The 26,811-nt window shown below is 44.6% G+C and overlaps 1 protein-coding gene across 6 annotated transcripts in view; it reads left to right on the forward strand.

Moving 5' to 3' along the window:
- The window catches only part of SNX29 (sorting nexin 29), a 531,581-nt gene that overhangs the window by 258,066 nt on the left and 246,704 nt on the right, over positions 1-26,811 (forward strand). For all 6 annotated transcript variants that reach the window (XM_077906677.1, XM_077906675.1, XM_077906674.1 and 3 more), the window contains exon 15: positions 10,414-10,520. In XM_077906677.1, coding sequence (XP_077762803.1) covers positions 10,414-10,520 — 107 coding nt within the window. The remainder of the gene's footprint in view (positions 1-10,413; positions 10,521-26,811) is intronic.

Consider the following 26,811-nt stretch of genomic DNA (forward strand, 5'->3'; position numbering starts at 1 on the left):
CGGACGACCAGGTGCACACTTAGGTGGGTCCTTCCTCACCGTTGCTTCCATCCTCCCTTCTACCAAAATAGAACCACACACATTTCTGTTACTAATTTAATTCTTGAACGTCAATACATTTGCATTTTGAAATGAAGTTTAAAAAACATTTGCAGCCATCCATGTCCCCTTTTCCCATTGTTGACAAGGTAACCCTTTATGAACTTCTACAGAGTACGGTCTGGCCCAAAAGTTCTGTTTAGGGCAAAGATCTGTTCTGTTCAGGGCAAAAGATCCCTGTGTCTGGCATGCCTAGCTGCCTGTTTCTTTCCAGCAAAAGAAGTGGTTTTCACTGTCAAACTGTTTTTCACTTAAGGGGGAAAAAACACAACTCTCAGGTGTCTATCAGAGGCTCTGCTAGGCTACATCACACGAGCAGGTGAAAATGTGCTCAGCAGAGGGTGTGAAGACAGTTCTGGTTTATGCCACCATCATTCCCAGCTGTCCCAGTACGTATGTTTTATATTTAGGTGATCTCTCAGAAGAGGGATGTGGCATCTGAACAGGTGAGCATCTTTCTCTAGAAAGACCTATGTGAGATGGAGCTTCTGATGAAGAGGCTTTCTGTTTTGAAAAAGAAGGCAGGCTCTTGCTTTACATTCTTCTTAAAAAGTTATCCTGTCTTTAACACTTGGAGTGAGGATATAAAATGCTTGAGAATCTTGCCTTATGGAATCCTCGTAAGAAGTACCCTCCCCATTTTACAGAGGAGGAAATGAGGTGATGAGGTCTCATTCTACTTGGTGGCAGAGCCAAGATGTGAACCTCGGAATGCCTTGTGTGTGTCTATTGACACTTCTGATCACACATAATTCCTCGTCTGGTACTAGAAACAATATCCCTGTCAATCCCTTGGTTCCTGGTCCTGATCTTGAGGGATACAGATGAGTCTGTAGTCTTGGGATAGGTCTCATTGGCATGGATATCCCCTACTAGGGCATTCTTTGGATAACATTCTCTTGGCTTGACTATCATATAAGCCCCTTGCCTTAAAAAAAAACCAACAACAAAAAAACCAACCTGGAGAATGATCTGTGAGGTGAATGGGTTTATATCATGTTTTTGAAGAATTTGATTTCAACTTTCTGGAGAGCTGGGAATCTATGGTATTCTTACACCATGAAGCAACCAAAAATGTCAGGGTGTGTGTGTTTGCATATAGGAAAGTAGGTCTCCTTTGGAGTTTTGGAAGATGGCCTTGGAAATCTGACATTGTAGGAAATTGGTACCACCCTTGTGGGTAGGCTCTGGATGGCTAGGAGACAGTGTGGTGAGTGAGGAACAAGTGTGGGACTTTGAAACCAGGCAGACTGCAGTTTGTATAACTGGGGCCATCATTTACAGTGTTCAAAAAGAAATAGCGCAAAAACAAAAACACCACAACACACCCAAACCTCTATTTTCTCATCTCTGAAATGGAAATTTTGTGCAATGGTATTGTGAGCCTTAAGTGAGAAGATAACCCCTCATCTGGGAGGTGGGATGTGTCAGGGCTCAGGAGAGCCTGATGGGCTCTTTATTGCTGCCTGTAGGTGCTCTATGCTGGAGCCTGTGCCCACGTCCACGTGGTAGACACGCTCCTGCATCAGTAGGGAGCAACCGTCCCCTTTCACCGCGACGTCTCCTGTCTGATACACCTTCCCCGAGTACTGTGGTCTGGTTTCTCACAAGAGATTCTAGCTTGGATGAGGATTTCTTGGTGTTGGGGGACTTTCTTCCCGAAGATCAAAAGTAGCTGAATAGCAGCCACAGTTCATCTGTTGCCCCATCGCTGGAAAATCATAAGATGTCGAGTGCTGAATGGAGCAAGCCCTCCACAGAAGCTCTCCTGAGAGATTCCAGGGACTCACTGCCCAAGCGGCACCGGCTGTGGCAAAGCTGCAGCCATGCAGGGGCTGGTGGCAGTGGCAGTGTCCTCCACCTGTGTCACAGTCCCGGGGCAGAGAGAGAACCATTGGGCCCCCTGCCACCCCCTTTCTCGAGTTCTCCTTAGCTTTTGGGCCTCATGAACACCTATTGGACCAAAGTCTGAATGAGAGAGAGAGATTCTCTGTTACTCAGCTGCTGATGGGGTAGGAACACAGGTTGGGGTTTTTCTGTCTCTGTCACTTGAAAGATATCTGACCTTGAGTGAGTCCTGAGATTCCCCTGGAAACTGATTTTTGGCAGCTGTTACTCTCTATCTTGCATGTTGACTGTGAGAACAGGAAAGCGTTCAGTAGTGTGCCTGGCTCTTAAGCATCATGGTTTACTGATGAGTGCCAACACTAAGAGTGTCTTTCCTCCCAGCCAACCTGTGCTGGGATGGGTGGCCCATCCTGTGGCTCCTTGGGGTTGGCCTATTACTATTTTACAGCAGGAGGAGCCTCAGCTTCCAAAGGATAGGTAATCTCATCCATCCAGTTTTATCATCTCTATGCCATTGACTTCTAACTTGACATCTCCAACCTCTCCTCTCCCTGGAACTCCAGATTCACACGCTACTGTGTTCACACTGCTTTTCTCAGGTGGGCTGTGTCCAACCTGACTTGTCTGAAAACTGGACTCCTGGTGGTCACTCACTCTTCCCTGTCACACTCACCCTTCCCTAGCTCAGTAAAATGATAGCTCCATTCTTTGATTTTTCTGAGACCAAAAATGTTGGCATTAGCGTGACTTTTATCTTCACCCTGACCCCACGTCGGATCTATCGGTATCTTACTTATACATCTGGGGAGTGCTGTAGCTGGAAAGTGTCCACTAACTGCACTGCTTGCAAAGAATGGTAAGTTCTTCCTTGAAGGGAGATCTGAACTGTGCCTCCTGGTCCCAGCCACTACACCTGTATCCTGAGCTTCCCCTCTAACCTCTTCACATGGCTGGAAGAATGATCTTTAAAAAAAGGTCTGGCCATCCCCCCTTTGTTCTGAACCTTTTAGGGTCTTCCTGTTTTGCTCAGAATAAAATATCGTAGCCTATACACCCCTCCCCCCTGCCCCGCCACCTTCTCTATGACCTCACATCCTGTTCTCTCTCCCGTCCATTATCCAGGGTACCATGCTGGTACCCTGGCTGTTCCTGGAGCACCCCCAGGGCCTTTGTACTTGCTCTTGCCAAGAATGCTGTCCCACAGGGCTTGCATGGCTCATGTTCTCCACTGTAGTGCAGTCTCTGCTCAGCTGGCATCTCCTAAGTGAACCTTTCCTTGCACTTGACTTAATTAACATTCACCACCATCAGTGCTCATGTTTCACCACCTCAGCACTTCTGACAACCTGATATATTAAAGAGTTACTTCTTTATTTTCTGAGTCCCTCCACTCAAGTTTAAGCTTTGCATTGGCATTCACAGTCTCCCTCCTTAGCACATCCCTCTATGCCTGGTGCCTAGTGCCTGACACAGAACGAATCTTCAGTAGCTAGTTGTTGCATGAATAAATAAAAGACGTGCTCAAGGTCTCTCACTGGGAAGTGGTGGAACCAGACTTGGCCGTTGGTCTGATTGCAGAGACCACACTGTCTTCAGTATGCTTTCTGCTTGCCACAGCCAGCACATGGAAAGCGATGGATGCTATTATTATGAAGACTGTTTCTTCTGCTGCTTTGTAGGGATCATTGTCACTCACCCAGGAGGGACCTTTCTTCTTTAGAACCTTCGGATGTCCCAGATTTCCCATCACACCAAACCAGGCTTGCTATTCCGGGACTGGCACACTTCCTTGTGTCCATCAGGATGTTCAAGGGAGCCATCTCTGAATTTAAAGTGGTTCTTTATCCTCTTTTGCCACCAGCGTCTGACACTGTTTGCATCTGGGATCGTGCTAAGCTTGTTGAAATTGAAAGCAAAACAGTAACCTTATCATACTGTTTGCCATGTTGCTCTCCATGGTCTTTGAAGTTTTGCTTAAACTAATTTAGGCAGAAAACCCCATGCATTCTCTGGTGCCTGCTAACGAGACCAGCATAGTGTCTGCTGCTTTTAGATGACTTACCACAGACACCTCCAAACAGTAATGGCAGGCTGTGAGGAGGTAAAAAAACTGTGTCATGTTTGCTAAGTTTAAATGACCTGCTAACAGTACTAACAAACCCACACCTTCTCTGAAACAAGAAAAATAGTTCTGATTGAAAGTGTTTCTGTGCTCCTACCAAACGTAGTTGCAGTGTCTGATTGTTTGCATTTAAAAGGAGAAGGCTCACTCTTTGGGGCCAAAGTTTTCTATTTGGAGTCCAACTTCTATAATCAGGCCGTTATGGAAATATAAGAGAAAATTGCTGACCACTCAGAGTACATGCAAGTAAACAAAGTGTAGGATTTCCTCTGAATACTGTGGATGTTAAGCAGGTTGACTGGGCTGGTAGGTTATCAGGTGCTACACAAAAGACCTAGACCTCTTCCCCTTTGGCCCAGGCTTGAGGTGGTCAGATGGAGTTGCAAAGGAGGCTGCAGTGAGAGGGTGCATCTGAAGATGCATTGTAAATTCTAAAGCACCACATCACATGAAGCACTATTACCGTTGCATTTTTATGAGTATCCACTGCATGTGGATCCACTGCATGTGGATACAGCTCTCAAATTTTTCTTAGCATGTTAAATACGGTTCTTCCTTTTGCCTTTGGGCCTATCTCTGTGCTTTGGCTTTTTCAGTACAACTTAAGTTCCTTATCCAAGAAGGAAATATCCAACCCTGTAGGTGGGCATTTCTTGTTAGGAAATGTTAGTCCTAACTAACTAGTCTTGTTAGGTCCCAGCAGCGACACTTGGCTCATAGTCCTTGATGAGGGCAGGCTGTTAGGGTCCGAACACTGTCCCGTAACTCAGATTATGGGCTGGGAGCGTTAACAATGAAACTATAGACTGAAGACTATCAGTTTAATCAGTTATCGAGCCTTGTGTTGTTGAATTCAGAAGGAGCTGTAGTTGATAGAAATAGAGAACCATGTGTTCCTCTTGGGCTTTCTTTCCATTTCAGACTCAAAAATCGCTCTGAGGAGATGTGCATCTTTAAAAAAAAAAACCCATCACCAATCTTTAGTTGGATCCATCACAAATGTTTGTGTTTGTGGTGTAGATTTGACTTGTGGAGGTCAATCACAGTTGATCCTTGCCACGTTGATTGGTTTATTGGGGGATGTACAGAAAGTAAGGAGTTGAGGGTGCAATGTGCTGTTTTTGGCTCTCAAATGACTTGATGTTACTCCAGCTTTGATTATGCTGCCTTCCTTGAACACCCAAATGTTACCCTGCTCCTAAGGCAGATGAAGTCTTTCTGGCTTGAAAATAAACAAATGAGATGTGGTGCTTGTAAAATTTAAACTAATGGAATGACTGGACTTTCATGCCTCACCATGTGTTCACTTTGCAAGTGGAGAGATGGAAAGTGACCAATTAAATGGCTCCCTTCACTTTCCTAATAAGCCATAGAGATAGACGGGCCAACTCCACTGCTATGTTGTCCTTTTATATATGTCACCCATGTGGAACCATACCATTGTCCTTATGTCTCCAGGGCCTAACTCAGTTTTACCCACAGTGCTCTCTGAGGAAGTACCTGTTGAATGACTAGAGGTACTGTATTGTTAATCTATTGCTGTGTAACAAATGACCCCAAAATTCAGCAGCTTAAAACAACAAACATTGATGACTTTAGTTTGTGTAGAGGAGGAATCCAGGTGTGGCTCAGCTATGTGCTCAGGCTCTGTGACACAGCTGCGGTTGTCGTCTTAGAGCTTGACGGGAGGAGGATCCATGTCCATTCACCTGGCTGCTGGCAGACCCCTGGCTGTGGGTGGATACATCATGGGTTTCTCCAGAAGGCAGCTCACAAGATGGCAACTGGCTTTCCTCAGTGAGTGGATGTGGGCACCCAAGGCAGAAGCCACAGTCTTTTAAAAGTCAACCTCAGGAGTGACATGCCATCAGTTCTGCCACTTTGTGCTTATTCGAGGGGAGTCAGTAAGTCAGCCCATCCTCAGGGGAGGAGACGATTGAACAGTGGGAATCCCCAGGGAGGGAGGGATCACCAGGAGCCATCTTAGAGGCTTCCTGCCAGTGAGAAAAGCATGGTATAGCTGGGATTCGTCATTTATTATTTTATACCTGGGATAGAAGTTTCTGATATGCTTGTTAAAGCTGTAGGAATGGAACCAGGGCAACAGGAGGTCAGGTCGTTGCAGGGGAAGGTTGGCTGGTTAGTTTCTAAGAGACCTTTTATAAATTCATGAGTGCCCAAGGTCTGTTCCCTCGTCTTGAAGGTTAAAAAGCTTATTCATGCATCTGCCTCCTTCAGTGCAGAAGATTGTGGCTTCCTCTTAGATGTTCCAACAGAGGACCTAGTATCTGAGGAGGGGAAGGCCAGTGGCTGGATTTCTAAAGAGATGTGCAGACATCAAGCAGGTTGGATGGCCGTGTCTTTCTGATCAGCAGGATCTCCTTGTGGAGGAAAAGCAACCTCGCTTAGGCAAAGATTGGGTCGTTAGGAGGGCACCAGCAGGCCGTGCTGTTCACATACCTGTCACACCTCAGATGTGTACTAGCACCAGCCTTCACTAATGGGGCACGGGCAGCTTCCTGCTGGGGGTGGCTGCCCTGCTGTGGCGGGCGCTGCTACTATCTGGTCTAACTTTTTTAAGTGCAGACTTCTCTTGGATTCTGTTTCCTTGTTTAAAATCAAATTCGGTGTTTTGTTGTTTAAATCCAGCATTTGCATGTAGCCTGGCCATAGAAGACCTGGCACTTCTGGCCTCCACACCCTCCCCCATTTCCTACTCCCCACAAGCAACTGCTTCAAACCTTGAACTGATTGTTCTGGGTGTTACCTTGATGTTTCTGAGCAGTGCATGTCCACTGCTACTTGTTGATTTCTCCATTGATACCTCACCTCAGAGGGTGAAGGGTAGCTCTTCCATCCCCACCCCCCCATGGTCTCCCTTCCCCCATCCTCCAGCACAGACACACCATCTTTTTGGTTTGGTCCCTGGGCTGTGAATACATTATTAGGACTCTAAAAATGCTCTGCAGCTGAGCTGTGAGGTACTTGATCATTATCTTCATGCAAGTTTTGAATTTCTTTTGAGTTAATACTTGCAAAAAAAATTTGGCGGGTGTTGCGTGAACTCATAACTAACCCAAATGCTAGTACTCTCTTACTTCTGGAAATCTCTATATGTTAAAAACAGGGCATCTATTAGTTTCATCCTGGGACCATCTATCCTGCAGTTCTGGGACCCACTGTGGCCAGAGGAAGCCTGGCTGCTCAAGTGGGCCTGTTCTGTCCAGTTCACTGCTCCCGCTTGGTGCTCCTTTATTTAGAGAAAATTCACATGCCATACTTATGAAGTGTACAATCCAATTCTTTCTAGTACCTTCATCACCTCTCTCCAGATCTAGACTGTTTTATCACCTCCAAAAAGGTGTCCTAAACCCATTAGCAGTGACCCCCATCCCTCCTTCCTTCCAGTCCCCGAAACCAATACTTGACATTTCCTATAAATGGGATCCTGCTGTATGTGGCCCTTTGGTGTCAGTTCTGGCGTCTTTCCCTTTGCAGGCTCCTTTCAGGGGCTCATCTGTGTTGTGGCAGATGTCATTTTTCCTTCCTTTTTATGGCTGAATGGTGTTCCATTGTAGGGATAGACCATAGCATGGTTATCCATCAGTTATCTGTGATGGCCATGTGAGTTGTGGCCACTTGTAATTGTTAATAATCTTCCCACTTTTGTGTTGTATCCTCTTTCCTAGGAAGCCTGTTTGTTCTTAGATTTCTTCTCCTGTTTTGGTTAAAATTTTTGAATGGTTGTGTGTCTGAGGATGTTTTCACCTTCTTGTCATGGGGCTTGGCTTGGTCCATAATTCTTGTCACGGGGCTTGGCTTGGTCCATAATTCTCGGTTGGAAATAATTCCCCTCAGGATGCTGACAGTATCACTTCATTGCTTTCTGGCTTACAGTGTTGCTGTTCAGAAATGCTATGCTGTTTCTAATTTTCTGTCCTTTGGACAAGTTCTGCCTCCACTCTGTGAGTTAGTGTCCTCTCCTGGTCGCTCACATTCTGAAACTCCCCTGAGAGGTGCCCGAGCATGGCTTCCCCATTGTGCTGTGTGCTCCGTGAGCTCTTCTGTCTCCATAGGCCTGCCTCTCGGTTCTGGGGCATTTTCTTGCATTAAGTCTTCGACTTCCTTGTCTCTGTTCCCCTCCCCACTTCCTTCCCCCTTTCTTGGATTCTTAAATGGCAAGTCTCCATTTCACTTTTTGTTTTCCCTCTTGTTATCCTTTGGCCTTTGTTTTCTGGAGATTTTCTTACCTTCTTTTCTTTGTATCTGCTGTTCATTTCTTCTATCACAGTTTTGTTTTTGCAAAAGAGTTTTTTTTTTTTTTTAATCTCTCTGTGCTGCCTTTTCTTCTTTTTAAATACCTCCTTGCTCCTGTTTTCAACCATACCATCTTCTTCTCTCTCCGGGAATATTACTGAGCATTTGCTTCTTGGGTGTTCTTTTCCCCTAATTTGGGTCTCTTGCTTATAAGTTGTTTTTCTCTGTTGATTCTGGTCCTCATCTTCCATCATAGGTGCTTGTGTCAGGTGTGAGGTGTGTTCTAGTCAGCCCCTCTGAGGTAGGAGTGGGGTGCTAAAAAGCTGGGCTCATCTCCTGGCATGCAAGCAGGCTGTGCCATTTCACTAGAGAGCCCCTCACATCAGGGTCTTCAGCATGTTAGATTCCCAAGACCAAACTTTCTATTCCTTGCCTAGAGGTAGGTATATGTTGGCTGCAGGATGCTCTGGGAATGGGTGAAGAAGAATGGAAGAAGCCCAGCAGTATTATGTTCTCTCTTTTCCATAGGGTACCCTGACCTTCAGCTTGACCCAGAGCTGTGATTTTCCAGATTCTCTGGAAATAATAATTCTCTGATTATTCCAGAGAATAAAACCCTAGTTTTCTGCAAATTGCTTCCTAAACAGATCTTGTGTTTCTTCTTTTCACTTTCAGCCCCATGTTTACCCCCCACTTCTAAAAGTGTCTCATATTAGCAGTCTATTAGCCGTTCACAAGTTGTCCCATGGTCATCGGGTTGAATGTCAGTGTTGCCACCTTGCAGCTGAGAAGGAAGCGTTCCCAGGCCTGCAATGCACCTTACCAGTGATCTGCACTGGAATTTCAGAAATGGATGTTTTAATGGGACTCTGAGAGGATGTGAATGTAAATGAATGTGTTCAGCCTATCACCTATAACTGGAAGCCCTTGAAATTTTCTCTTAAAACCTATTTTAGATTGAATAGGGTTACTTGGGTCACTGTTCGCAACAGTGGCTGGAGCCATGGTCACTGCTGGGACGGGAGCATCTTTGGGTTCATTCCAGCATGTTGGGTGCCATCACTCAGGGCCATGTTGCCTCTGGGGCCCTAGGTCACTGTGGCCGATGGAGGCTTAGGGAGGGGGCTGATAGCAGAGCTGTAGGCAGAGCAGGTGCAGGACCCCCATTTTTGCTCAGCCTTTGCCCACTTGGCCATTCTCCCCAAGCTTCCAAATCCCAGTTGCCAGAGGACTGGCCTTCATGACCATCTCTTCCCACTCTGTAGGGCATCTAGGACTTAGCTCTTCTGGAACACACAGGGAATGGGATCTGCTTAGTGGATGTTTGTTTTTGGACTTGGGGTGAATCCATATTCTTGAGGGACTTCCTTCCTGCCCATGCTCCCCTGGTGTTCTTGGAATTAGCCTGCTTGTTCCGGTCTTAACTTGCTGCTCTTCTCCACAAAGTGAGCATTTATGGATGTGTCCCTGAAAGGAGGAACAACACCACCCACTGGTGTCTGCTGTGCTAATAATTCTTGCATTGATCTGGGGGCCAGTCTCTTGTTAGGATGTCCTTGAATTGTCATTAGGCATTGATTTTAGAGTTTTTCCTGAAGCTGCCTGGCTTCTGCTCTAAGTACGTTTTATAAATGGCAATTCTTAGTGGCTCTATGTGGACTCTGATCCCCCCTCTGCCATTGATGTCGAGCTATAGGCAGGTGAGTGCTGCATTGGGGGAACTTCTTTGTTGGAGAAAGAGAAATTTGACCACTATAAAGATGGAGGTTCTTTAGTCTTGCCAGTATGTTGCCTGTATTTCATTGGAATGGGGAGTAGTGATAAGATTATTCCCCAGGGTCGCACGCCTCTGTCTCTGTGACCATTCTTACATTTTTAAACGTAGCTTATTGTTCACATCATTGTACTCATGTGAAAATGTTACAGTGTTGAAGTAATTAGTAATTATGATTCCCACCCCCGCCCCACCTTAAAAAACAGCTTTCTTTATGGAGAAGATATTTGGCAAAGAAGAAAAGATTTTTTTTTTTAAATGGGAGAATAACTCTGATTACTGCTATTTATGGGCTTTCTTTCTTTCCCTAAAGTTGTACCAAATCTTTGGAACGTTGATGGAGAAGTTACAGTCACTGAGCAGAAGCCGGGCGAAGTGGCCGAGGAGCTGGCGAGTTCCTATGAAAGAAAACTCATTGAGGTAAGGCTGGTGGCCTCTGTGCATTCACTCCCAGTGTAGGCTGCTTTGGGGACTTTGCAGAAACAGGTCCAGCCTGTTGTGCTGATGTTAGCATAATCAGACACTGCTCCCCTTGCACTATCAACAAAACACAAAATAGTAAAAGCATCGTACTTGATGAAGAAAACTAAGAAGAGCTGGTTCTTCAGAAATACTAATGAGGCACTTTTGGTGCCTATGACAAGGAAATGGAGAAAACACAAATATGTCATGTTAAAAATATGAAAACAAATGTATTCTTGGATTTGGAGGAGATTAAAAGCAGGACAGATTATCATACACAACTTTGTGCTGATAAATGTGCAAATGTGGACTCTTTCCCAAGATAATTATTTATTGTTGATTATCAAAATTAATTGATGATGCAGCCTACTTACCTAGAGGGCACCAAAAACCTGACAGAAAGTTCTAAAAATAAAGGAGTGCCCTTGGAGGTAGCAAACCTAGATGGTTTCATAGAGGTTTCTAGGCAACCTTTCGAGGTATGTACAAACAGCCCGTTGCTCTTTGTACTTCCTTAAAGCATTGTCTCTATGTACGTCTGTATTTCTGAATCTTGGTTCCAGTGCGCATCACTCTAATATAACAAAAACTGACAAAGATAGCCTAAAAAAGAAACTATAGACTAGTCTTATTTCTGCATAAATGCATAAAAATTCTGGAAAGGTATTACCCAGTCAAACCCAGTTCTATATGAAAGGACCAGTCCATGTGAAAGTAGGATTTATTTAGAATTTCAAGGATAGCTTAATATTAGGAAATTCATCAAGTCAGCTTATTAATAGATTAAAGGCTAAACACCAGATACAGATTTTGCCTGATATCAAAGAGTCCTTTCATAGCATTCATCATCCATGTCTAGCAAAATGCTTTTTTTTTTATTGAAATAGAGTTGATACACAGTGTTATGTTAGCTTTTAGTAGACAACATAGTAATTTGACAACTCTATGATAAAAATATTCTTGATAAAGGAGAAGGGTACTTATTTGATAGGATAAAGTGTTTTTTATCACCATATTTAGTGGTAGGCCGGAAGGCTAAGTTTTCAGTTAGGCAACTAATAGGTGAAAAATATATGTATAGGTGTGTGTATATGTTGTGGTCACATACTGGTGATATCCATTACAAGTCATGTATGTTTGTCTAGATACATGCATGTAAGTGTATAACTATACTTGTGGTGCTTTGTGACCATTCTACAGTAAATTTTATTTTTGGAATCAGAAAAAGGCCTGCCATTGCCATGGAGACATGCCTGACTTAGGGGTAAGTTTTAGAGGCAGGCCCTTTGAGGAGGAGCCCCCAGTGCTCCTTCTTGGTTCAGGCTGACAGTCTTATTATAGGTCTGTTTGACCTGGTTCCTAATGACCTCCAAAGAAGGGAGGTGAGAAACAATTTGAATTCTAACTCAAGGGAGCTAAAAGAGGGGATGAGCTGGGGTCTTAGCATAATGGGCTAACAGGGGAAGAATTACAAACCAGGATGGAAGGGCCTGGGGATTGAGGGGGACAACTGTCCCCTTAAGGCATGTCCTCACCCCAGTGCCCATCTTTGCAGCCTCATTCAGTGGGGTCATTGACCAGAGTTGGCTGGTGATGGTGCCAGGTTCTGGTGCATCATTCCATTCTCAGAAAGCCTGGATGGGTAAGGGAATGGGCCTTGTACCCTCAGGATTGTGTTAGCCTGTGTGTTTGTCTCCTCTAGGACCTCAAGTCCCTGGAAGGCAGAGACTGTCTTTTCCCTCTGAAATATACTCAGATACCATTTCTTGGCAAATGGTAAATGCTAAATAATCCTTGAATTGCAAATATTTTTAAGTTGTCCTAGGACAGGGGTATCTCCAGTTTATTGAATTAATGAAGAGCTGATGAGCTAGGAAAGGTGGCAGGGTTCTTATCAGAGTGAAAGTAGGTTGGTAGCTTGTGTTCTTTCAGGAAAATCCGGGCAAGGTGTTCAGTTGTAAGGACTTTGTCAGACCAGCCACATATTTTAGAGACTGGTGCTCATGTCCCAGGGCTCCTTTGAGTGTGCTGAGCTCTGGGTGGGGGGCAGGAAGGCAGTGATCCACATGTGGGTTCCTTCGGCCAGAAAGCTGACCTACTCATCAGTAACTCTTGCTCTGAAGGACTTGCAAAGACAGTGACTGGCCATTTGATCCACTGAGCAAAGCACTGTTCATTGGTTGGATGGGAAGTTGGGAGGTTGATCTGGTATTTTTTGAGTTCCTGCTTTCTATATAGGGAATGGCAAGGACAAAGGTCCTGCATGGGGAAAGAGTTTAGGTTTGAGGACCAGAAAGGAGACCCTCAGGTCTGGAATGGAGCAGACAGGGACAGTGGTGGCATTGTGGCTGCTGAAGTTGGCGGGCCAGATGATGGTGCCTTGGAGGCCGTGTCATGGCCATGCTGCCACCTGCTTTGATGGTGATGGAGTCTCACCATCTCACTGCACAGACTTGAGTGATGTGCAGAGAAGGTGACAGTGTGATGCAAAGTTACTGTCTGATCTGTGTGTGGTGTTGTGCTTGTTAGCTGCTACATCAGAGGGAGTGGTGATTGGAGTGTAAGGGCTTCTCTGGTCAGCCTTAACTTCTCGTCTAGTTCCCTGTGACCTCCTTACCTAGTAGTAGGATTAGTGGCTATAGTCAAGGAGCTGAGAGAGATGGAGCTTGAAGCAGAGATGTTCTCCGTTGGCATTTACTCCCCCAGGCTGATTTTTTTCATTATTTTCTGATGGCAGAGTGAGTGGCCAGTGATCTTTCCTCTGTGAATATTATTAGTATCTCATTATACCAAGACTTTGGCTAAACTTAGGTTAGCAGTAATCAAGCTCTTTACAACATTCTTTGTGATGCTCATTTGTCATATTACCAATGGTTAGTTTTTACCAAGGGGTTCTAAACACATGTCCAGTAATGAGCATGGGGAGGAAGAGTTGATGCACTTCTTCCATTGCAGAAGGGCAGAAGAAGAGACATTTTATGTTATAGGACTGTTCAAAGAACCCCAGTGGTTGAATGACTCTTTTGTGATTCATCCCAATGGAAAAAGATTCTTGAATATTCTTTCTTTAGATGTCTCTGAGAGCACTAACACCACCTTGTCCACCTGCACACACATACACTGCACACTACACATCAGTGCTTGGTGGCCTGACACCTGCACCCCCGATAGCTCAGTACCCAAATTCAGCATTGTAAGGCATCTTTTAATGGCTGGGAGAGCATCAGGGACCAAGGATTGGAGATGGAGAGATTGTCCTTGACATCCTATGATGGTTAACTTCTGAAAACAAGAGAAGAGCAAAATGCAGGTGTAGGTTCATCTGGCAGGGGAGAAATACGAATATGAAAGCATGAATTACCCAACAGCCACTGTGATACTGGCAGCTAGCTGTTGGCTGCACACTTATTTCCGTGCACTGTGCTAAGGCTTTTATGTCTATAAACTCCTGTGATCCTCAGCAGACTTTCTCAAGGAGGATGCTGTTCACAGATGGAGCTTTGAGAAATTGAGTAACATGCCCAAGATTTCTCTGCTTGGTAGAAAGCAGGGCTGGATTCAAATCACCCAGGCTGTCTAGCACCAGAGCACAAACCTGTCTTCTGTCTGCCTGTTCTGGAAGGCCACGCTCACAGAAAGAAACAAAAGGGAGACCTGCCAGAAGGGAAGGGACGGTCACTGGCCATGTTGGAGAGAAGGAGTGGAAGTGGAAGGAGGAAGACAGGCAGCAGAGAAGAGGGATAGTGCAGCACCAGCAGTTTGCAGCAGTGCTAGGAGGGGACACCCCACACTCTGGCGTACAGCAGGAGGGAGTGAGCTTGTCTGTGCAGGAATAAATAACCTGCTTCTGAAGCAAATGGAATGGAACACCAGGCTGGGAGCTCCTCGAGGGAACTGTAGATGATACCTTTTTAATTGTATATTAATTGCCTAGCACGGTTCCAGCATACAGTAGGAGCTGCATAAATATTGAACAGAATGACAAATCTGTTGAATGGATTCAGCTGTTCAGTGTAAGGTTTATGAAAAGTGGTAGATGTGACTTTGCAAGTCACGGATTGAGAGGGCGTAGTTCGAGGCACCACTGTAGCTCAGGATAGATATCTAAGGAGAGTTAACATGAGTTCTTTGGGGGGTGGGGGGCAGACTCTTCTCACACTCAATTTCAGGAGGAGTTGTAGCCTGGGGAGTCTAGAGAGGACATGGAGGGACAGATGGACAGTTTGAACTGCTTTATCATGTATTCATTGAGGACTTTCTAAGTGGCCAGGCTTTACCTTCCTTCCTCCTCCTTTCATGGCTTTGCCACCCCTAGGAGCAGTAGCACTGATGGTTCCAACAGGTGATTCATGGAAGATATGGGTTGAAGCAGGTTCTGAAATGGCATTTGCTTACCTAGATTGACTTTTTCTTCTGTTTTAATGGCAATGTCATTGCTGTTTCCTCGATAGGTAATACTAGCTATTCATTACCCCCAGGCTGGTCCGAGGTCACCAAGATGGGTAAGATGCAGTGCCTGTGTTTGAGGAGCTCTCAGCCCAGGAGGTGAGGCAGATGCCTCTGTTAGGATCATCAGGGAGCAGAGTTGAAATGCAGATGTAGAGTTATGCCTCATGGGGTCCTAGAGCCATGTCCTTACCAACAGTTCTGCAGAGCTCAGGTACTTTATAGGAGCTTCTGGAATCTGTTCCTCCCCTTTTCATTGGGACTGTTAATAATGAAGCTTGGAATTTCTTCTGTAAACTTCCCATCTATCTTGAAGATGTGGACACCAGGGGAAATGTATGTGTTGTCACCAAGGGCTTTGGAGGTAAAAGATAATGGACATGTCCAAGAAGGATGTGTTCTAAGATTCTTCTTTATCTCTTTTAAGTACAATAGCTTTGGTTTAGACTCTTCTGTAGAGATTTTCCCATTCTTCTCCAGCAGTTGTCAAGAAAAAAATGTAAGATGGCAATGGCATTTGGACTTGGATCCTGCATCTTTTCAGCCCTACCTTCTACAGCCTTGTGGCTTGCAGAGCACACCTGTCCCCGTCAAGATGGACTGTGTACAGATTTGTCACTCCCTGCCATGTGTTCCTGGGGGCGCTCCTATCCTCTCTAAGCGTTCGTTCCCCCATCAGTAGAATGCAGCCAATGTACATGCTAGCTCGGTCACTTTGAGGATTGAATATAAAGAATCCAGTTCAGTGCCTGTAGTAGACAGGAGGTATCTTTGTGCTTTCTTTTCTCCCTTCAGATTATTATTATTTTTTAATGATCCCTCACCACAACTTGCTCTCTGTGGGGAGTAAATCCAAGTCCTCTGCCTTTATTTGACCCAGGGGCAGGAGTGTGCCGGAGCCAAAGCAACAACAACAGTATATGGGAGGCTGTTGATTCAGTAGCAGTGTCCTGCTTACTCTTGTGGCTCCCGTTGAACTTGCCAGAGCTGTTCTGGAGCTCTGTTCTGTCCCTTCTGTGAGCCAGTTTCTCCCACTTTCCTCTTTACAGTAATTAGTTTTTCATTAGGTTAGAATCTGTTTCTGTTACCTCTAAAGTAGCCTAGCTCATAGGAAACTTTTATATATACAGTTGGAGCTTGAACAACATGGGTTTGAGCTGTGTGGGTCCACTTACTTGGGAATTTTTCTGACAAATGCAGTATAATACTGTAAAGGTATTTTTCTCTTAACATTTTCTTTACCTTACTTGAAGTATATGGTATGTACAACATACACAATTGGTGTTAGTTGAATGTGTTCTTTTTTTTTTAATTTTTTTATTTACTTATGACAGTCACAGAGAGAGAGAGAGAGGCAGAGACATAGGCAGAGGGAGAAGCAGGCTCTGTGCACCGGGAACCGATGTGGGATTCGATCCCGGGTCTCCAGGATTGTGCCCCGGGCCAAAGGCAGGCGCCAAACCGCTGCGCCACCCAGGGATCCCTTGAATGTGTTCTTGATGAGGCTTCTGGTCAACAGTAGGCTATTAGTTGAGTCTTGGGGGAGTCAAAAATTACATGCAGATTTTTGTGTAGAGGTAGCACCCCTAACCTCAGGGTTCAGCAGGGACAACTGTGTGTATGAATATGATCAGTAAACAATGTCATTTCCCCTTCCACCCTCTGCTTACCAGAGCTCCTTTATACCTGTCTTTTTTGTACCTAAGTTTTAACTTAAAGCCCCACATCCCTGTCAGTTGTCTATGGGTCTCATGCTTCAATACTACCAGTCCATCCTCTGCAAACAGATCTTTATTTCCTCTCCTGTGTCAGGACTCAGCTAGCTGTTGATTGATTTTTCAAATTATAGGATACTTATCATTTACTGTATGAGTGTAGTTAGTCCGTGAATTTTTGCTCATGGGTGAAATAAATGGTATATTAGCAACATTTATTCTCATTATAATGGCAGGTTACTATTAATGGAAAAGTAAGCTGAAGCCGGTAAAAAACACATTCATAATCACATGCTGTAGATAACTGTGAATGTGATCATCATTTCAATAAAACACAAAAGTTCCTGAGACAGCCGGGACCTTGGGAGCAGTAGTACCACCAGTGCTTGCTTCATAAATTGGCACCAGTGGTATCCAGCGCTCTTGATGTATCTGAGAGTCATTTTTATACAAAAGAAGGATGAGTTTTTAAATAAAGGATTAGATCCCATGTAAGGACTCAGGATAAAGAACTCTGAGCTGAGATCCACATTAAACTGATGCTCAAAATGAAAAGCGTGGTGTGACTTTGCTTTTATTATTGTAGTCACAAGATGCTGAGTGATGGAGATCAGGCTCTCACTTCTTGGGAGAAGGGAAAAAAAAGTTTTTCTCATGAAGCAAAACCGTTGAAGTGCTTGTTAGGTAGGAGCGAAAATTGGTAAGCAAGTGGGTTAGGTGCAGTTCTCACTAAAGGCCTCTTGCTTACAGATCGCCCTCCCCAGGGGATAGGGAACCTGAGAAAGAAACCTTAGCCTCTGGGTCATGCCAGGTGGCCCTACCCAGGTTATCTCTTCCTCTTTCCTGCCCTTTGCTTGACTCCTACACGGATTCCAGTTCGCCTTAACCATACACATGTCACCAGCACAGCTGTTGCTGGCCCTTGAGGGTTGAGGAATTTGGAGATGTGGAGGAGTGACCACGGATCACAAGTTTTCACTGGTGCCATGGGTTTCCAGGCCTCCAGTGTGTCTTTGTTTATGAGTGAACTCATTCCCTGATGATGGTCTCAGAAGAGACAGGCTGTCTCCCACAGGCAGCTCCATCAGTGTTTCTTTTATACCCCCCAAAGGATATTTTTACTCTGGATACTTCAAACCTATGTAAGAGTGGACAGAAGGTATGAGCTTTCATGAACCCATCCCCCAACCACCGTGAACTCACTGGCCAATCTTGCTTCATCCATACCTCTTTCTACTTTCCCAGCTTCTCATGGTATTGGAAGCCAGTCCAAAGGATGAACTGGATTTCATCTCAAAGTATTTTGGGACATATTTCTAATAGAGGGGTTCCTTATTTTTTTTAAAGGAAAGCACCCTATAATATCACTATTATACCTGCAAGTCAGAAATAACTCCTTAATGCCATCAAATGTCTGCTCAGTGTTCAGATTTCCAGTCCAGACAGATGTTTGAGTAAGGCCCAAGTGGGGTCCATCCTCACACTGTGATTGGTTCATAGTCTCTCTCAATTTACAGGTTTCCCACCTGTATCTTCCCCAGCCCTCTTCCTTCTTTACTTGTAATTTATTAGTTGAAGAAACTGGAAAATTTCTCCCACCACTGTTTTTTGAGGATTATAATGTACCCTGATTTTTCAAATTATAGGATATTTATCATTTACTGTATGAGTATAGTAACTCCCTGAATTTTTGCTCATGGGTGAAATAAATGGCATCTTAGCAACATTTATTCTCATTATGATGGCAGGTTACTATTAATGGGAAGTAAGCTCAAGCATGAAGCTGGTAAAAGCACTCTGTGATCTGGGCTTTTGGTGACATTTATGTACAGAAACGCAACCAGCAAACAGTGATCACGATGGTGACTGCAGTTAGCATAAATGAAGGGCTTACTCTTGTTTCTAGGCTGTGTACCAATGGCAGTACATTGGGTCATCTCATGTTTGGTACATCCTCACAGGTGAGGAAACTGGGGGCTTGGAGCGAAGACCCCTCTCTGAGGTCACATGGCTTGTGTGTGTAGAGTTGGCATGCGGCCCTGGCGTCTGACTCCTGTACCAGCACGCTCGCCGTGATGCCTCCTGCTGCCTGGCTAGAAACTGGGACCAGGCCTTCCTGGCTGCTTGGCTCTCACTTAGCTCCAAGCAGGAGCTGAGGTGATGAAGGCAGTGACAAGCACACCAGCCATTAGCTTGTCAGATCCTGGGGGAGTTATGGAAGGGATAAGGAGGGATAATAGAAATTAATTCTGACACACACAGTACCTGATACAAGCCTTAGCAACATAAACAAACTGGAGTGCTTGCTCACGTGGCAGGCCTGTTCGGGTATGTGTTGTGCTCATCAGATGTCTTGAGTCTGCTCCTAGATGCGTAGGTTATCTACCCGGTGCAACAAAGGAGAAATTCCACTCTTGTCTGCATCCCTTCCCACCTGGCAGGTCTTCTTTCTTCCCTCTATCTCCCTGGTCTTTCGGTTACACATTGCTCCAGGTGGGGCATGCCCAGTATAGGTGACGCCCTTACCCCTGTGTGGCATGTGTGTGCTCCAGGCCTCTTGGCGAGTGTCTTGGCCCGTCTTCCGATCTCTTTTGTAGACCTTTGGGCCTCTCCTTTCCCATTCCATGGTGGAGTTGCCACCCTCTGTTGATGGTGCTACAGACCCTGCTGCTGGCTCAGTGTCTCCATGCCATGTGTGCCATTAGGCTCCCAGTTCTGTTAAAGTCTCATTTCCGGTTGTGTCTCTCTGATCTGGGAGCCTGGAAGACTTGACAATGAACACATGAACTTCCTTAAACGCCACAAAAAATGATCCCCTAGTCCTTTCTGGGCAGTAGATAAAAACAGCTGTAATTAGGGTATCTGGTTTTTAGCTTTTCAGACCCACACTGTTCTGGGCCTGTTTGATACTTGCTTTCCTCCTTGAGTGGAAAGTGGCTGCTGCTGGTGCTGCTGTTGCTTCTTCTTCTTCCTTTTTTTTTTTTTTTTTTTTTGTTAGATACTTAATTTTTAATGTTTTCTGTAATTTACAAACATATAGCTTCCCATAATTATTATTTTCTTAACCATGATACTGTAATTTTCCTAATCAGTTTTATCTTTTTTTTTTTTTTTAATTGGCTTCTTGAAGCTACTTCTGGGTCATCAGAAGGAATTGTCTGGTCTCTATAGCATGAGGTCTTCTTGGGGCTGGGCTCAGTGTTGTGACTATGCCAGGTGAAGGCACAGGGGTGTCCCAGCCCACCAGTAACATGTAGGCAATGCCACTAGCAGGTGCTATGGCAGTGGGGGCCGAAGGCCAAGACCAGGAGGAAGGAGGCCTTGACTCGATTGCTCGAGGACCACATAGTGAAAAACCGCTCCAGGCCTAATTGGTCCAGGCCTTTGTCCTGCATAAAACTCAAATGGCTCCCTTTTGCACTCAGGTACACCGAAATGTGATAAGTTTTTTTATATATTACCATAAGACGCTACATGTTCTAGCTCTCTTGCCTTTCTCTTGAGACCTAGGTCTACCTTCCCTCCGAGCTGGTTTTCATTCCGAGATGTGTGTATTCTCTCCAGGCCTGCCCACGGGCTGGTTTTGACCTGGATCTATGTTCACTCCCTGTTTTCCCTGGCTGCTGCCTTTGATCCTTCAGATTGCCTCACACAAGCTCTCCCGAGTCACCTCACTGCCCCACTGAAGGCCAGATTCAGTTCCTGAGGCGTCTTGTTGGAGCCAGTGTCTGCCCTCTTTGTCCCATCAGTACTATGCTGTGTACTTCCTGGCCTGCCTGTGTCTTCGTTTCCTTCCTTTCCCCTGTTCTGTTGTGTGCCCTGATCCCTGCACCTGGCTGGTGCTTAGGTCATGCAGGAGTCTGTCGGTTGTGGGTGGTGGGGACATTGCTGTGTGCTTATCGGGTCTTTCTCACTGCTCTCTGCCGGGACCAAGAGGATGGGGGTGTTTTCCCATCTCCCTTGTGGTCTGGTCAGGACCTTGTGACTGCTGCTGGCTCTCAGGCTGTCAGCAGAAGGTGTGCGTGTCATCCAAGATTGAAGCACAGAAGAGGTGTTGTGAATTTTCTTCTCGTTTCTCCTGCCATAGTGACCTTGGAAGCAGTATATTCCATGTGGCCTTGCTATAAGACAACACTAGCCCACTACAGACCCGGTGAGAGCAGGAGCAGGCTGAGATGTGTTCAGACCCTGAGCTGTCTGGGTTTGGTTGTTACTGCATCATGCAGCAGCCCACCCTGACTGTCCCCAGGAAGAGAATTCCTTAATCCAAGGGATAGTCTGGCTTTCGGTTGACTGAATCGTGTGACATGCACTGTGTTATCAGGCCCCTGTTGCACTCTCTCTGGCCCCTGCCTCTACCATTTTTGGGTTGACCTCTCTTTAGTGCTGCCCCGTGACCACTCGTGATGGTCACATGTGGCTGTGATAATGCCTGGATGAATGTTCTTCTAGGTTTGAGTTCAGAGGACAAAGCAAGAGTCTTTTCCATTCCTGGCAAGAGCCTTGAGCTGACTCTGATAGAGATGTCTTAGATCCCAATCTCCCTTTTCAGCCAACTGTAGCTCTTGCTCATGCACTAGGCTGAGGGGAGGGGCCCCATTCACACATGCGAAAGGAAGGTGGGGTGGGGGTGGGGAGGAATGAAAACTGAGACCATTGCTAGACAGGAAATGGGTGCCAGAGAGGCGGTGCCAGCACCCACGTCAGTGCTCACTGAATGTTTGAATGAATAAATGAAAGAATGAATGACTGAGTGCCAGACGAGTCAGCACATTGATGACTAAACCTTCGTCCTTGCCCTAGGGGGTTCACAGCTTACTGAGGAGTAAAACAGTACTTTCTAGCAGCAAGGGGTTAGTGAACCAGAACTTTCTAGCAGCAAGGAAGCAGTACAGAAATGAGGTGTGTGTGTGGGGGGCGGTTGGCTGTGAGATCTGATAGTGGAGGGGATGTGGTTTGGCTTATCCTAGAGAAGAGACTCCAGAACTCTTCATTTCTAAGCTGGGCTTTGAAGGCAGAACAGGAATTTGCCAGAGATACTGAGACAGAGGAAAGGCAGTCCGGGGCAATCTGAACAGCAGGTACAGAGGTCTGACCAGGTTGTCAGGATGACACTGAGTAACAGGTGATGGGGGCAGAGGCAGAACATTGTCAGAATTTATTAGTACTATCTCTCTGAGTCTTTTAGCTTAGTTGCTACGATTAATGTCTATTTTTCCAAAAGTGGTAAAATTGGAAAACATTCTCTTTCCTTGGTCGTCTTCGATCTGCTTCCCCCGACACAGGCGTCCATGGGCTGCCACGCCTCCCAGCCTCTTGCTGCTCTTGGCCCTTTGATAGAAAGCCCCTTGTGAAGCCTAGCTAGCCTTTCTGACCTGTTCAGGAACATACATAACAGTTTTATGGCTCAAGTCAGGTGTCGAGAGACTTCTGTGTCTTAAAAACGCCCTGTAATTTGGTCCTAAGGGACCACCCCTGAAAGCTTCTAGCTTGAACAGTTTGGAGCAGTCTGGCTCAGGTGTAATTGTGAAATATTTTGTGAAAAGCATTGCCTGAGGGTGCCCTGTCATTTTAGAAGTGGGACTCAGCTTCTAATGGCTTGATGTTCTTGTTTGTTTTATTTAAAGGAACTAAAGCCTCCTATCACCTGCCTGTTCTCTTGCACCAAGAGGCTGACACAGCACGGTGGCTCTGGTGATAGGTTTGTAAAAGGTGGAGGTTCAGCCCTCTTGGCTTGTATGTAAAAAGTGCTGCTAATGTCCATATGAGCAACTTTTCCATGTGGAAGAAGTAGAAGTTTTCCCCAGAGGGACTCCCTCACCTAGAAACGGAGGAGTAAATGAATGGATGGTTAAATACAAAATAATACAATTGATGCCACTTAATGAACACCTATTATGTGTCAAAAACTGGACTGGGACATTACATGCATCCTCTCTTTAATTAGTACAACAACAGCTCAGGAAACTGAGGCTCAGAAAGGTTGAGCAGAGTGTCCTGAGTCACACCTCTTGGGAAGTGGCTGAAATGACACTCCAGTCCACAACCAGGAGGGACTGGAACCCCCTGCCTTGCTGCTGAGACACAGGTGCCTTTGTGTGTGAAGGTGTCCCCTTGTTGGAGGTTTAGCTTGCCATTTGTTTCCTGACACATTTTATGACAGTCTTCTTTTTTTAAAAAATAAATTTATTTTTTATTGGTGTTCAACTTATCAACATACAGAATGACACCCAGTGCTCATCCCGTCAAGTGCCCCCCTCAGTGCCCGTCACCCATTCACCCCCACCCCCCTCCCCTTCCACCACCCCTAGTTTGTTTCCCAGAGTTAGGAGTCTTTATGTTCTGTCTCCCTTCCTGATATTTCCTACCCATTTCTTCTCCCTTCCCTTATTTTCCCTTTCACTATTATTTATATTCCCCAAATGAATGAGAACATATAATGTTTGTCCTTCTCCGATTGACTTACTTCACTCAGCATAATACCCCCCAGTTCCATCCACGTTGAAGCAAATGGTGGGTATTTGTCATTTCTAATAGCTGAGGAATATTCCATTGTATACATAAACCACATCTTCTTTATCCATTCATCTTTCGATGGACACCGAGGCTCCTTCCACAGCTTGGCTATTGTGACCATTGCTGCTAGAAACACCGGGGTGCAGGTGTCCTGGCGTTTCACTGCATCTGAATCTTTGGGGTAAAAACCCCAACAGTGGAATTGGCTGGGTCGTAGGGCAGGTCTATTTTTAACTCTTTGAGGAACCTCCACACAGTTTTCCAGAGTGGCTGCACTAGTTCACATTCCCACCAATAGTGCAAGAGGGTTCCCTTTTCTCCACATCCTCTCCAACATTTGTGGTTTCCTGCCTTGTTAATTTGCCCCATTCTCACTGGTGTGAGGTGGTATCTCATTGTGGTTTTGATTTGTATTTCCCTGATGGCAAGTGATGCGGAGCATTTTCTCATGTGCATGTTGGCCATGTCTATGTCTTCCTCTGTGAGATTTCTGTTCATGTCTTTTGCCCATTTCATGATTGGATTGTTTGTTTCTTTGGTGTTGAGTTTAAGAAGTTCTTTATAGATCTTGGAAACTAGCCCTTTATCTGATACGTCATTTGCAAATATCTTCTCCCATTCTGTAGGTTGTCTTTTAGTTTTGTTGACTGTATCCTTTGCTGTGCAAAAGCTTCTTATCTTGATGAAGTCCCAATAGTTCATTTTTGCTTTTGTTTCTTTTGCCTTCATGGATGTATCTTGCAAGAAGTTACTGTGGCTGAGTTCAAAAAGGGTGTTGCCTGTGTTCTCCTCTAGGATTTTGATGGAATCTTGTCTCACATTTAGATCTTTCATCCATTTTGAGTTTATCTTTGTGTATGGTGAAAGAGAGTGGTCTAGTTTCATTCTTCTGCATGTCGATGTCCAATTTTCCCAGCACCATTTATTGAAGAGACTGTCTTTCTTCCAATGGATAGTCTTTCCTCCTTTATCGAATATTAGTTGACCATAAAGTTGAGGGTCCACTTCTGGATTCTCTATTCTGTTCCATTGATCTATGTGTCTGTTTTTGTGCCAGCACCACACTGTCTTGATGACCACAGCTTTGTAGTACAACCTGAAATCTGGCATTGTGATGCCCCCAGCTATGGTTTTCTTTTTTAAAATTCCTCTGGCTATTCGGGGTCTTTTCTGATTCCATACAAATCTTAAAATAATTTGTTCTAACTCTCTGAAGAAAGTCCATGGTATTTTGATAGGGATTGCATTAAACGTGTAAATTGCCCTGGGTAACATTGACATTTTCACAATATTAGTTCTGCCAATCCAAGAGCATGGAATATTTTTCCATCTCTTTGTGTCTTCCTCAATTTCTTTCAGCAGTGTTTTATAGTTTTTAGGGTATAGATCCTTTACCTCTTTGGTTAGGTTTATTCCTATGTATCTTATGCTTTTGGGTGCAGTTGTAAATGGGATTGACTCCTTAATTTCTCTTTCTTCAGTCTCAGTGTATAGAAATGCCACTGATTTCTGGGCATTGATTTTGTATCCTGCCACGCTACCAAATTGATGTATGAGTTCTAGCAATCTTGGGGTGGAGGCTTTTGGGTTTTCTATGTAGAGTATCATGTCATCTGTGAAGAGGGAGAGTTTGACTTCTTCTTTGCCAATTTGAATGCCTTTAATGTCGTTTTGTTGTCTGATTGCTGAGGCTAGGACTTCCAGTACTATGTTGAACAGCAGTGGTGAGAGTGGACATCCCTGTCTTGTTCCTGATCTTAGGGGAAAGCCTCCCAGTGCTTCCCCATTGAGAATGATATTTGCTGTGGGCTTTTCGTAGATGGCTTTTAAGATGTTCAGGAATGTTCCCTCTATCCCTACACTCTGAAGAGTTTTGATCAGGAATGGATGCTGTATTTTGTCAAATGCTTTCTCTGCATCTAATGAGAGGATCATATGGTTCTTGGTTTTTCTCTTGCTGATATGATGAATCACATTGATTGTTTTATGAGTGTTGAACCAGCCTTGTGTCCTGGGGATAAATCCTACTTGATTCATGGTGAATAATTTTCTTAATGTACTGTTGGATCCTATTGGCTAGTATCTTGTTGAGAATTTTTGCATCCATGTTCATCAGGGATATTGGTCTGTAACTCTCCTTTTTGGTGGGGTCTTTGTCTGGTTTTGGAATTAAGGTGATGCTGGCCCCATAGAACGAATTTGGAAGTACTCCATCTCTTTCTATCTTTCCAAACAGCTTTAGTAGAATAGGTATGGTTTCTTCTTTAAACATTTGATAGAATTCCCCTGGGAAGCCATCTGGCCCTGGACTTCTGTGTCTTGGGAGGTTTTTGATGACTGCTTCAATTTCCCCCCTGGTTATTGGCCTGTTCAGGTTTTCTATTTCTTCCTGTTCCAGTTTTGGTAGTTTGTGGCTTTCCAGGAATGCGTCCATTTCTTCTAGATTGCCTAATTTATTGGTGTATAGCTGTTCATAATATGTTTTTAAAATCGTTTGTATTTCCTTGGTGTTGGTAGTGATCTCTCCTTTCTCATTAATGATTTTATTAATTTGAGTCTTCTCTCTCTTCTTTTTAATAAGGCTGGCTAATGGTTTATCTATCTTATTAATTCTTTCAAAGAACCAACTCCTGGTTCTGTTGATCTGTTCCACAGTCCTTCTGGTCTCAATTTCGTTGAGTTTTGCTCGAATCTTTATTAACTCTCTTCTTCTGCTGGGTGTAGGATCTATTTGCTGTTTTTTCTCTAGCTCCTTTATGTGTAAGGTGAGCTTTTGTATTTGAGTTCTTTCCAGTTTTTGAATGGATGCTTGTATTGTGATGTATTTCCCCCTCAGGACTGCTTTTGCTGCATCCCAAAGATTTTGAACGGTTGTATCTTCATTCTCATTAGTTTCCATGAATCTTTTTAATTATTTTTAATTCTTCCTGGTTGACCCTTTCATCTTTTAGCAGGATGGTCCTTAACCTCCACGTGTTTGAGGTCCTTCCAAACTTCTTGTTGTGATTTAGTTCTAATTTCAGGGCATTATGGTCTGAGAATATGCAGGGGACGATCCCAATCTTTTGGTTTCAGTTCAGACCCGATTTGTGACCCAGTATGTGGTCTATTCTGGAGAAAGTTCCATGTGCACTTGAGAAGAATGTGTATTCAGTTGAGTTTGGATGTAAAGTTCTGTAGATATCAGTGGAATCCATCTGGTCCAGTGTATCATTTAAAGCTCTCGTTTCTTTGGAGATGTTGTGCTTAGAAGACCTATCGAGTACAAAAAGAGCCAGATTGAAGTCACCAAGTATAAGTGTATTATTATCTAAGTATTTCTTCATTTTGGTTATTAATTGATTGATATATTTGGCAGCTCCCACATTTGGGGCATATATATTGAGGATTGTTAAGTCCTCTTGTTGGATAGATCCTTTAAGTATGAGATAGTGTCCCTCTTCATCTCTCACTTTAGTTTATCTGATATAAGGATGGCTACCCCTGCTTTCTTTTGAGGACCATTCGAATGGTAAATGGTTCTCCAGCCTTTTATTTTCAGGCTTTAGGTGTACTTCTGTCTAAAATGAGTC

This window comes from Canis aureus, chromosome 8 (assembly GCF_053574225.1).
Source record: "Canis aureus isolate CA01 chromosome 8, VMU_Caureus_v.1.0, whole genome shotgun sequence".
In the NCBI taxonomy this organism is placed as follows: Eukaryota; Metazoa; Chordata; class Mammalia; order Carnivora; family Canidae; genus Canis; species Canis aureus.